The 13402-nt window shown below is 42.5% G+C and overlaps 1 protein-coding gene across 1 annotated transcript; it reads right to left on the bottom strand.

The window, feature by feature from the left end:
- Nucleotides 1-5096: 5096 nt before the first annotated feature.
- On the bottom strand, nt 5097-12939 carry otx1 (orthodenticle homeobox 1). Its single transcript, XM_079511555.1, has 4 exons — nt 12612-12939; nt 10036-10220; nt 9381-9532; nt 5097-7238 (listed from the first exon to the last, which is right to left on the bottom strand). Exons 2-4 carry the CDS (start codon nt 10130-10132, stop codon nt 6432-6434), a joined length of 1056 nt encoding a protein of 351 aa, XP_079367681.1. The 5' UTR covers nt 10133-10220; nt 12612-12939; the 3' UTR covers nt 5097-6431.
- Nucleotides 12940-13402: the final 463 nt, after the last annotated feature.

Genomic DNA, 13402 nt, shown 5'->3' with positions numbered 1-13402 from the left:
GAACATGTCTTGTCACCCATGCAAGAAAAATGAGCCCCTTGCTAATAACTAAAGCTGTATAGGCGCTGTCGCCACCCACCGCAATTACTGATGTTATTGCATGGCTATACTTAAACAAAACAAGAAAATACAACAGCAAAACCCAAAGCCTTGGATGACAAAGCAGTGAAACCAGAGCGCGTAACCGTGACTACGCCCATGTCGCTGTACAGTTGACCCCAGGTTTACCTCCACTGGTGCATCTAATCCTACCCGTCTCTCCTCTCGCGCCTCGGACCGGCCTATGAAGACAGCGGGACGCTGAGGTCTGGCGACAGTCGACAGCCAATGAAAACAAGCCATGTTTTTTTTTTAAGCATTCTGTGGATATGGAAGACAAGAAAACAGTCCACAGCATGCAGGCTGCTATCTGAACATCACACACACACACACACACACACACACACACACACACACACACACACACACACACACACACACACACACACACACACACACACACACCTCAAGCTCTACTGGGACTCACAGACCAAATCTACATATCTGAGGGAATCAATCCAGTTTCTGTCTCTCACAAACACGCACGCACGAATGCGCGTGCCGACAGAGACTCATGCTAAAAAGGTAGAATGGTTCCAGTTCACTTCCTGGACAAGACAAGTGTGTCTACCAAATGTCAACAGGTATTTGAAACTTGGGTAGTATAGCCTATCCCACGTTCACTTTTTGAGCAGGAGAGGCTAGGTTAACAGTTCATGACAGGCGACGCAGCGCGATCAATTGTGTTGCTGAAGAAACACATATGAAGGACACCGAGAATGAGATACAAAGCCTTGAAACCTGTTCGCAGTTCACAACAACACACACTCAATTTTCTCGAAAACCATCAAGAGAATTTTGATGCAAATCGCTTATATGTATGTAGCACAACCAAGTGCCAAACAAAAGCATAATGCTGACTTCTTAAGTCCACAAGTTAGATAGTTGTCTCCACCAGGCCGAAGGCATGGGGAGAGAGTATGTTTATAAAATGTTTCTAAGTGAACGGCTGTCTTGTAACTCTGAGTTTTACTTAATTTAACTAATTATCATGCAGTTACATTGACACAAAGTCATTGACACAAAAAGGTTTGTTCTTCAAAGAAGTATAATTTCATTAATAAAATTCACTTTCAATTAAGAATGTACACATTTTCCAATACAATTGCCAACAGTGAGGATTTTGATCTATAGTGATCTAGTGATCTAGTGATTTTGATATGAACTAGAACAGGCAGTGAGCAGGTTTATACACAGATGAAGAAATGTACTGTGTGTGTGTGTGTGTGTGTGTGTGTGTGTGTGTGTGTGTGTGTGTGTGTGTGTGTGTGTGTGTGTGTGTGTGTGTGTGTGTGTGTGTGTGTGTGTGTGTGTGTGTGTGTGTGTGTGTGTGTAGAATTATTATTATTTTGTTTTTGCAGTCTGTATATAGAGCTCACTTTTAGCGGATAAGATTCCTGCTGTCTCATGTATTTCTGATTACCTGCACCTGAACCTATAGGTCCTTTTCTCTGCACATTGTTAAGACCGCATGTCATATTGGTCAAATGAACATTTACAATGAACATTATTTTGTCAAACATCATTTACTTAATCTTGATATCCATTCCGTTGTTTGTTCACTGACACTGTAAGGACTACAAGGTTGATTTAAGGGCCTGTTAGGGCCTTGAAGGAGAAAATCACAAACACTGAAGTGCTTGCATATGCACTTCAGTCAGTGTGAGCTAAGGGTGTTCTTTGGAGATACTCCCTATAGAGATAAAAAAAAAGGAAAATACACAGAGATTTCTAAGCTATACACAGCTAAATATTCAGTAGGCCTAGTAACAATTTTATTTTTTTCCCCGCCGTCATAAGTTTCGATTTCAGTGTTGCTTCTTTGAGCAAGCATTTGACATTTCACATGAACTTCTATAATGTGAACAATGGTATAAGAGTCAAATTTACATTCATTTGTATTAATTCATTATGTTATAATGACTCTGGAATAATTAAATCCAATGTTTACTTCTAATTAAATAGGTTGAAGCATTACAAAAAATAAGAAAGAAATATTGTTCCTTCAACCTTTGGGAAGGTCGAGCAGCCTAGCTGTAGGTCTAGCTGCTATAGCATGCACCACTGCTAAAGCTGTTAAGCCCCTGAATAGTTCTGTAGAGGTTCTCTATTGCAAGGGTAGGCAACAGGTGGCCCGCGGGCCAAAACTATACCCCCCAGAAATAATATCTGGCCCGTGAGAGAATTTGGACTTTTGGAGAATATGGATTTTTATGTCCAAATAGAGAAACTATCCCCACCTAAAGAAGGTTTATTTTATTAGAATATATATATACTCCATGGTGAGAGTGACAGTGCATGGAGTGCAGCTGGCACGGGGGTGAAAACAGTTATTTGAAATTGAGATATTGCTCTAATTTGGCCTATTTAACGCCAATTTATACTCTAAATTGACTTGTAAAAAAAGAAAAGAAAAGGCCAGTCCAGCCACCAATATCAAGTCCTGGAGATATTGGCTCGGGCTATAGGACAAAATGAGTTGCCTATACGTCCCCTGCTCTATTGGTAAACCACCATTGACAAAACACCATTTTAAGATGGTGCTATAGCTTAATAATGTAGGGGTTTATAACTTCCTAAGTGGAAATATAATGTCATGTGACAGAGCCCCAGCGACATCTATGTCCATTTATTACAGATATTTCTGAAATAGATTTATTTAATTAATTCGCCCAATCGTTTGTAGAGGTCTACCCTTCGGTTCAGCTCAATTCAGTTATTTCATCTGATATTGTCTCATCTTTATTAATGGTTGCCATTGTATTGATTTAACTTGCCAAAGGCCTGCACACTTGCCTTCACAGCTGGCCACATTTTAACCCCTTTAAAGAGTCCTCCAATAACCAAGATATAGCCAAGAGACATTGTAGACTAATGTGCTCAAATAAGATTAAATGGTTTTCGTTCGGCACCGCAATGCTCAGCCTTTATTCTATTGAATAATAATGATTTATGCGTTAAGAGCCAACAGTAGGCCTATAGCATAGATATTAGGAGACACATGTGATACACATATATCGTTTTACCCTCGTGTTCATTCATTCCCAATTTGAAACTCGGAATTTATTAATAGGGCCAACTGCCACAGGTGCGAGATTTCCTGCAACCAAAGTTTACACTATACGCTATATAGCCTATCACGTGCGTTTGTAGTTAATTCCATGTGCATTGATGCATATGGATTAAGGACAATGTGTAGTTACAGTTTTACAGAGTAGGCTACAGACACAATTATACGCTTTCTGACGTTTTTAGCTGGTTTGTTTTGCATATAAGCCATGTTATGACTGAAAAATCGGAAACTTGGGTCTATCGTCGTGATGCTGAAATGTCACCATATACCATTTAAATGTGCTGAACAAGCCGATTCATATAGTCTTATTTCTCTTTTTTCCATCTGTCAGGAGGTGAGCAGGTGTTTCACGGAGGAAATGAGGCGCCTCGGAAACTCCTTAAACAATACTCCAAAGATCGGTTGCAAATGTTTGTTTGACAAATCCGCGTGTGTGCGTGTTTGTGTACAGACCCGACATCACATCCAGCAAACATGTTTAATGCTCTCTATATTGGCAAGATTATTTATCCAGCTGCAAAAGACATTTACATACAAAGAACACGCTCCGGTTGAATGAACTCGACGTGCAATGTGATTAAAAAATGGAAGGGGAAAGGGGGAGGGAAACGTTAAGACCTAGCCCTTTATATTCATTAGTAGGCCTACATTTAAGTTCGATGTGCTAGGCCTACATTTATGTCCAATTTACTGGCCTGTGAAGTCTCAAAACATATTTACCTTTTTTTGTCTACATTTTGATGATTTGAGACCCTGCGTGGGGTCAGGTATTAGGGCCTAAAGGCCTAGCTGTTTTTAAGGCATGTGGATTACTTGGGTTTACGAATATTTGGAAAGACACATTATGTAAGAACATTCAAGCTAACACAATGTGGAACGGTGTTTGATTCTTACCGCAGATGTCAAATCCACTGCCGAGAAACATTGAGGAGGCCCTCACTGTTAAAACATGCTCATCTATAAACAACCTTCTGCCGACTTCTTATAATGTGCGCCTGCGAGCAAGACACACACACACACACACACACACACACACACACACACACACACACACACACACACACACACACACACACACACACACACACACACACACACACACACACACACACACACACACACACACACACACACACACACACACACACACACACACACACACACACACACACACACACACACACACACACACACACACACACACACACACACACACACACACACACACACACACACACACACACACACACACACACACACACACACACACACACACACACACACACACACACACACACACACACACACACACACACACTTTACTTTCCATTTGACCCGCTAACCTGGCCCCACCTACGTAATTACCGCATCAGAGTCGGGTGAAATTCCTCCGGGTTATTTTGGATAAAGCTCTTCGGTGCAGCGCAGGGGGAAAAACAGCGCATGTTGTAATTATCACACCATTACAGTCGCGCATTCAATTACGCTGCGATCAAATGCTCACGGCTCCATGTTTAGGGGTCTTTTTTATTTATAAAAACCACCACAGTCAAAAGACATGTTTGTCCCCCTAAAGCGACTAGTGATGTTAGTGGTTTGACACAGAGGATTAAAAAATGGTTGCTCTCTAAAAATGGAAATGCGGGAACATGCATTTATACCAGCTTGTGTTAATTATGAGCTCATTTGCATTTACCCTCGTTATACACGAATTTAATTAAACATTCCAACGAGCTTTTAAACAGAAAGTGTTCAAATAGTTCAAATGAAAAAATAAAAAGGGAATCCGATGCTATATGGTTCATTTGTGTTAGGCCTATAAGGCTGTAACCCTAATCCTAAAAAAATTAAAAGGACATGCAGTTTGCCATAATGTGCGAATTGGGGCATGCACAGCATAGAAAAACGACTTTAACTATGGAAATGAGTTAACTGATCTTTATTGGGTGAACATGTATGTAAGGGTGGTCGCCTTAAAAGATACATTCAACATTTCACTGTCATTTTGGAATTATAAATCCACATTCCCTCAAAAACGTGACTCCAAATATTAAGCCAAGTGCTGCCGTCAAAATATGTCCCAATCACGGGTGACAATGCCCAAGTGAGGAAGTCTGTCAAATAGTGTCAGAAGAAAATTAAACCTGAATGATATCCAATATTTTTGCCTCTATATTTTAGATTCAAGCTTTCCCCCGTGAGATTTCAAATAGTCAAAAAGTATTCTTTTGAGGAAAAGGATGTGTATAAAATGGAACTTCATGGCCAATTCGTTCTCTTTGGAATATTTGGACAGATTTTACATACAGCATTTTTTTTCTTTTCTTTCTTTCAAAGTTAATAAACAATTTTCAAATCCAGAAACACCAACTAAACGCGGTCACTGTAACTGACCCAAATAACATATTTACATATTTCAGCCCCTCGAACGTAGCTGACTAAAACAAATCTCTTTTGTTCCTAAAAATAACAACATTTTCGAGAAATAAAAACTATACACAATTTTCGATGATTGGGGTTCTTGCAGGTTGGAGGTATAATAAGAGCGCAGCGCTGCAGTCAGCTCCATGTGGAACAGTTGTTTAATGCTACCTTTCCAGAAGAAGTCCTGTCCATATTAGAGTCAGGACGCATGGTGGTGGTCATGAGGAGTTTGGTCCAAACAACATTTTCATCTTGTGACTCATTCATGGTGGTGGGAGGGAGGGGACGTCCATATTAACCACTCAAACCCCATGACGTGGTGGAGCGGAGTCCCTCAAGGAGCTGTACTTAGTGTCTTTTCTGTCTTCTGATAGACAAGCTCACAACGCCACGCGTTGGGAGCTTGTCCATCTACTAGTTTCAGCAAAAGCTTTCCCCACAATACGGATGCTGGAGTTTAAGTGGTTAAAACTAATTCTTCATTCTTGATAAAAATCTTAGTGGCCCACTGCCAAACAATTATTTTCTTTCTCTTTCTCCAAGGGAACTGTGGAGACGGTTTTCTCTTTTGTCTATTGTTTTCTTTTTTAGTGTTTTCCTTTTTTTCTTTCAGATGGGAGTTGACAAATGTCCAATTGTTGAGTGTTCCTGCAGCCATTTCATTACTTTAGGGGTTCATAAAGTCTTTTCCCCCCCCCCCCCTCGTCTTTAAAAGTGAGAAAGAAAGAAAAACAATCAATACACTGATCAAGAAAAAGAAATGGAAGTGGAGACCGGAACTTGGAGAAAAGAAGTTGGAGTTGCGGGGAGAAGACGAGAAAAAAAACAACAACAATCACAAGACTTGGAACCTCCAGGAGGCCTGGTCTTTGTAGTCCAAGCAGTCTGTGGCGTTGAAGTTGAGCTTCCAAGAGGAAGCAGCAGTCTGCTCTTTGTAATCCAGGCAGTCGGAGGAGTTGAACGCCAGGCCGGATCCCCCGTACGCCTGCGCGTGCGCAGGGTGGTGGTGGTGATGGTGATGGTGGTGCGGGGCGGACGACTGCCCGATGTGGTGGTGCGGGTGCCCCGACATGGAGGAGGCCGCCATGGGACTGAGCTGGTGCGGGTGGTGGTGGGAGTGCATGGGCGCCAGGTACGAGCCACAGTCCACCCCGCTGAAGTAGGACCCGGAGGGGGCCGGGTAGCCCTGGCCGTAGCCCGCCGCCGTCTGGTTGTAGGACATGGGGTAGGAGGAGGAGGCGGCGGCCGACGCCGAGCCCGAGGCGGAGCGCTGCATGCAGGACGCGTTGGTCGCCTGCGGCCCCGGCTCGGGGAGCGGGAGCCCCGGGGCTGACGGGGGCGGGGCTGCGTTGCCGCCGGGGGAGATGGCGGGGCTCCAGATGGAGGAGACGGTGCTGATGGAGGTAGGTGCGCTGCTGAGGGCGGAGGGGCCTGTGTGGTTGATGATGGAGGACGAGGAGGAGGACGAGGAGGACGACGAGCCGCCGGCGCTGGACACGGCGGGAGGGGTGAACTGTCCGCTGCTCTCCGAGCCCGTGCTCTCCCTCGCCGGGGACGACTTCTTCTTCGCCGGCCGAGCTTTGGTGTTGCTGCCACTCTGCTGCTGCTGACGACACTTGGCCCTCCGGTTCTTAAACCACACCTGAGAAAATACACACAATAAAAGTTGAGTATGGAATAGCATGGAACGTAAGAGGATCAAGACAATAGAAACTTTGACATTACGGTACACAGCAAAATGATCTCTGAGGTCCATTTGCGTCCATTTCCACAGGGTTAAATTGACATTGAGCATTTTGCTGTGTATAATTGGCAAATCATGCATTCCAAACCTCCAGGTACTTCTATTAAAATGTGTGTGTGTGTGTGTGTGTGTGTGTGTGTGTGTGTGTGTGTGTGTGTGTGTGTGTGCGTGTGAGAGAGATTTGGGGGGAGGGGGGGGGGGGTGCGTGTTGGACTTTGGGAGTACATTATGAAGAGAAAATTGTGGGTTATTATCCATCAAGGTTCATTTCCACCCTTGGCCCCTTGGCCCGGACCAGCCAAAGGGGGTCTAATTTCATACCTGGTAGACAGAGCTAAGATAACAGGCTATTGGGTTTCCTCACACAGTGAGGGGTAACTTTAGAGCTCAGAGAGCCTGAGATCATGTAGAGCGTTTTGTTTCACACATGCATTCTGAGAATAACTCAAGTTGTGCGTGCGTGCGTGCGTGCGTGCGTGCGTGCGTGCGTGCGTGCGTGCGTGCGTGCGTGCGTGCGAGAGAGAGTGAGTGAGAGAGGGCATGCCTTGGCTTTTCCCCCTAATGCCTTCTCAAGAAGGAGTGCTTGTTTGGCGTGGTTGTCGAACTACAGTATGCGAGTGAGTGCGAGTTGTTTACGCTGCGCTAGCTGTGTGCTATAGTTTTTGGCAACCTGCATTGTCTCGTCTCCCATATGGGTGGGTTATGTTACATACTATAGCGTTTGGTTACATTATGAAGTAACATTAAATAACATTATGAAATTACGAGGGAATCAAGGTTTAGCTGAAAACCAAAAAGATTCAACAGACATTTAACTATAGGCCTATATAATAATATATCTATGCTGTCAGGAAGAAACCACCTATAACTCCAAAATGTTCATTTTTCAGGAAATGAAGAAAACCGTATATTTTGAAAATGAAGCAATGCTGCCTCATCAAAGTTAGTGTTGTGACTTTATATTGTCAATTACTTCAATGAGAGGGGGAGAGGTGGTGGAATTAGTTGCTATTAAGCAGACAGTTTTAGGGTCCAGTCCAGTGGAGTTAAAGTTTTGTCCGAATCGCTTTTTACTATACTTTTCATTGATTCAATATTCTCGAAACAAAGGGTGTTCAATAGCACTGATTAATGCAAAGAATAATCAAAATGGAGCTAGGTGGTCACACACACACACACACACACACACACACACACACACACACACACACACACACACACACACACACACACACACACACACACACACACACACACACACACACACACACACACACACACACACGCCAAATGGATTTAGCAAAAATGTATTCATGATCAGTGCCTTCAGATTATCTGCTTTTCTTTGTCCCCTCTAACTTATTGTTTTACAGTATATGAGACAAGAGGGAATATTGGCATCATCTCATATATATTTGATATACCGGTATAGGTCTATATTTAAGCAATATAGGGGCAGGTGTTGTAGTTTATTTTAATACAATAATAAAATAAAAATAAAATAAACATTATAGAAGTTATGAAGAGATATTAAACATTTGACATGGGAGCTGATGTAGAAATACTTTGAGTTCTTCATAAAAAAAAGAAAATCTATTTAACGTTTCACTATTACATGTCTGTCCCAGCCAGGGCACGTGACGTCACTGGCGCCACAATGAGAGTACATTTTAGGTCAACAGGTAAAAACTGGCATAACTGCTGGATTTTGATTGGTTGAGTAATGCCAACACCAACTTCTGAAGTCAAGCGGGAAGCTGCAGGCCCGGTGTGTGTGTGTGTGTGTGTGTGTGTGTGTGTGTGTGTGTGTGTGTGTGTGTGTGTGTGTGTGTGTGTGTGTGTGTGTGTGTGTGTGTGTGTGTGTGTGTGTGTGTGTGTGTGTGTGTGTGTGTGTGTGTGTGTGTGTGTGTGTGTGTGTGTGTGTGTGTGTGTGTGCATCCAGTCTCAACGCTGGCAACAACTCCTCTAATCTGAAGACAGAATGCACCTTCGTATAAATGTAATAATACATAAACATAATAATGATGACTACATTTTTACCTGCACCCTGGATTCTGGTAGGTTGATTTTCAGCGCGACCTCCTCCCGCATAAAGATGTCCGGATAGCGCGTTTTACCGAAGAGGCTCTCCAGGATGTCCAGCTGAGAGCGGGTGAACGTGGTTCGCTCTCGACGCTGTTTTCTCGGCGTCGCTACAAGAACACATGCGAGAAAAGTTGGCATATTTCAATGAGGTCAATATTTATGTTCGTTTATCGTTGAGGCCCTATTGTATAATCCTTTAAAATTAGGCCTATATATGCATGCATATAGCCTAAATAGCCTTGGTTTTAAAGTGCCACTTCTTTAGCCATACTTTAAAAAATGCGCACACACACACAAACGCCGAGAAAACAGCGTCGAGAGCGGACCACGTTCACCCGTTCTCCCGATGAATTAACTCTGAGAGAAATGGATCCAAATTGACACCATGCATACACCCATTTGTAACGAATACATTTAAAACTCAATATTTCACATGTAGTAGGTTATATAGCCTATATCAACCATTGCCGAGAGGCAGGCATGTCGTTAAGCGGTACACAAACTGAAGTCCCGGCGATAGGTTTATCCTAAAAGGTTCCATTTCCATGTGGAGAGGTCCCGGTGCCCGGGGCTACATGTGGACCGGGGGGTAAGATGGAGATAAGCCTACCTGGGTATCCCACCGACGGGTGCAGCAGGTCCATGGCAGCGCCGCTCAGCCCCAGGCCGTTCATGCCGTAGGGGGGCTGTTTGAGGTATGACATCATGCTACAGGCAGTCACCGGTCCCCCCAGATCTTGCCAATAGTTTGATTTCCCCCGATGTTGCAGCTTGCCGGGAGAGGGGACTCAAAGTCTTTGGGAAAATAGATGGGTAAGAATAAGAGTTTAAAATATGCTTTCGTTTTCAGCCAAACGCGCGAGGGGAGGGAAAACATGAATTATCAGAGAGGGCTAATTAAGTTGAATTATGCTCTATACGAAATGTGTGCAAATATTAAAACAAATAAAATTAAAACAAAAACTATGGTGCTATTTCTGATCAACTATATAAAAGCTACTAAAACGTAGGGCAGGTATACGCCATCTAACAAAGCTTTGGCGGGTTTCATTGTTTGAGGCGCATTATATTGGCTGCAGTTAGGAATTTTAATGAGCTTTTTATTATTAAAATGTATTAATCGATACACACTCACTTTCCCAATTTAAAACGATATTTTACATAAATAGCTAGAACATATTTGTCCAATATAAGGATGTATAGGCCATACGTATATGAGTTTAATTTTACTCAACATATTTGGCATTATTTATAATTAATAATTGGGCCTACAAATAAATGAAACAGACTGCCAAAATAATAAAATAAAATGGGCCTATTTGATACAACCAAAACAAAATCGCTATCAGCCAAAGTGTGCAACGCGAATTATGTCCTCTGCGTGCATGGCTATACTGAGAGAGAAAGAAAAACTAAAAGTTAAGTAAAACCCCAAACATGCTCTATGTGGAATCCGTAACCACTGTGGACCTGTTGACATAAAGATAGGTCTACCAAACCAAACGCACATCACCTCGTTTGGAATCTATAATTAGCAACAAAAAGCGGTAACTAGAACTTTTGTTAACTCTCGTGGGAAAATACTTTAGCGTGACTATATATAGGCCTATTATTGGCCATCAGCCGCTACTAGATAACTTGTGAATCTTTATTTGAAAATATTACAATACATTATCCTATCCTAATACATAGGAACTTTCAGGGCTTAACAGTATATAGCCTATACTAAATACCAAAAAAACAAATAATAAAATGGGGAAAAAAAGTTAAAGGCTCGAGATAGATTATTATTACTGCAAAGCAGCCACTCAGTAACACAGTTTGGCAGATTTCCCCCCATGTTTTTTCTACTTGTAATTTCAACTTTTATCTGTGCATAAGCTATAATAGATTTATCATTTATATAAATGTATCGATTTTTGCTATACAACTTTGAATTGTGTATTCTTTACATGCACGTCTATTGTGAATGCACTGGCTTCCTTCACCATGTACGGCCTACAGATCATGCATGTCCGCCTGTACATTTCTTCATTTCAATACAGGAATCTTTCAAAAATAAATAAACTGTGGCAGAGCTGACTAAAAATGACGTCGTTGTGAATAGATATTGACATGTATATAGGTCTAGCCTATATCAATAATTTATTTCACCTTATTTTAGCTATAGATTTGCTCGACAGGACGATAGCCTATATCATAAAACATTAATTTGACTAAAACTAAAATAAGCAATAAATTAGCCATCTAAAATCAACACTATAGCATATGTAAATAACCGTCTATCTTAAATGATGTAAGGTTGAATGCAGCGACCTTTAGTGTGTTTTCAAACGTTGAATGAGAATAGAAACACGCTCACAAGTGATTATCGTAATTAAACAGAGACGTTTACTTGTCAGTGTGAATTATCTAAACTAACAAATAGAACTCGTTAAGTTTAACACATGTAAATTAAATTAGTGAATATTTAAGAGGAATGTCTTTTCGGCTGAGATCCTATCTAGCCCCCATGCTGAGCGCAGCCAGAGGTTTTGTGTGTGTGTTGTGTGTGTGTGTGTGTTTTGTGTGTGTGTGTGCTTTGTGTGTGTGTATTCCAGCGGCTCCCACCATACATTTCCAGCCCAGCAAGAGCCATGTGAAAAGGCAAGATCTTCGTGCAAATGAACTCAATTAGAATTTAGATTAGACCTCCGGGGAGAGAGGGTTTCAGAAGGGTCCTTATCGGCAAAATAAATTAAGAAAAAAGAAAAAAAACACGCCTCTCCAATTATCTACTAAGTGGTTGAGACGTTTTAATGACCAATTGCACTTTAAAAATCGCTCGGATGAATTGGAATGGAAATATGAAAATTATCTATATTCGACGGAGTCAAGTCAATTTAATTCCAGTTGACGTGTCCCAAAACATTGATTAAATACTCGAGGAACAATTCCTGGGCGACAGAGTTGTCAGTATTTAAATAGTTAGAAAAAGCCCATAATCTAAACTTGTAAACACTTTGTAAAACGTGTTGCAGCAAAGGCTAGGTGAAAAGCGAGTCCTCCTATCGCATTACACTTCAACTGGACTGGTTATGCGAGTTGTTGTCTTCTTTACGGGAGTCCCGTTCCGAACGGAATCTACCTATCTACCTATACGGCACATTTCTGAGGGAAAACTATGTGACAAAGTATTTAGCTCACCCTTTTCTGCTCCTTCCTTGTCCTCCAAAATGTTGCCTCCGTCCCGGAGCCTGACAGCAGGACGATCGGCTGTAAAAGTATCCAGCAAAACAGAGGAAGTGTGGAACTCTCTCTCTCTCTCTCTCGCTCTCTCAAGAACAAACAGTCAGAAAGGCGAACAGCATTACAGAAAGCTTCAAGTGAGTTCTCTCAAGCCAACAACACGTGCCACGGTGTCCTCGCTCTGTTGTGGTCGCCGAAATGGTTCCGGGTTTTTACAACCAAATAAATCAAACTGATTTGCTTGTGCTTGTCGTTGTGTGTTGTGTGTGTCACTGCGTTAAGGTGATGGAGATTGATCACTGTCTCACTAGCCTGCCCTCTCTATGAGCGGAGGACACCTGCAGAGCCGCCTACTCGGGCCAATCGGCGCGCGCCTAGCCGCGGACGGACGTCGAGCGGGGCCAATGAGCGCCGGAGCCAGGCCGGAAAGCCCCTCCCCCCCGAGACCGTCCAAGAAAAACACACACACACACACGCACCACCACGGACGGATTGGAAAAAGATGGAAATATATTTCAGGGGCCTAGTAGAAAAGTGGGCGAGATTGTCCAGGCCTATATTATAGCATATGAGGCACTGAAAAAGTAAATGCAGGGATACATAGATTTTACGCACGCACTTTTACGCACGGAATTATGCTGTACCCAAAAATACAGAGGAGATTTTTTTTGTGCCACACTGCCCAGTGTATTATTTCTAATGAGACGTGAAGCTCACAAGCAAGAGACGTCCTTGATAACAACATGGGA

Source organism: Electrona antarctica (assembly GCF_951216825.1).
Source record: "Electrona antarctica genome assembly, chromosome: 10".
Taxonomy (NCBI): domain Eukaryota; kingdom Metazoa; phylum Chordata; class Actinopteri; order Myctophiformes; family Myctophidae; genus Electrona; species Electrona antarctica.
The sequence above is the reverse complement of the archived record's forward strand: the minus strand, read 5'-3'. Positions and strand labels throughout refer to the sequence as shown.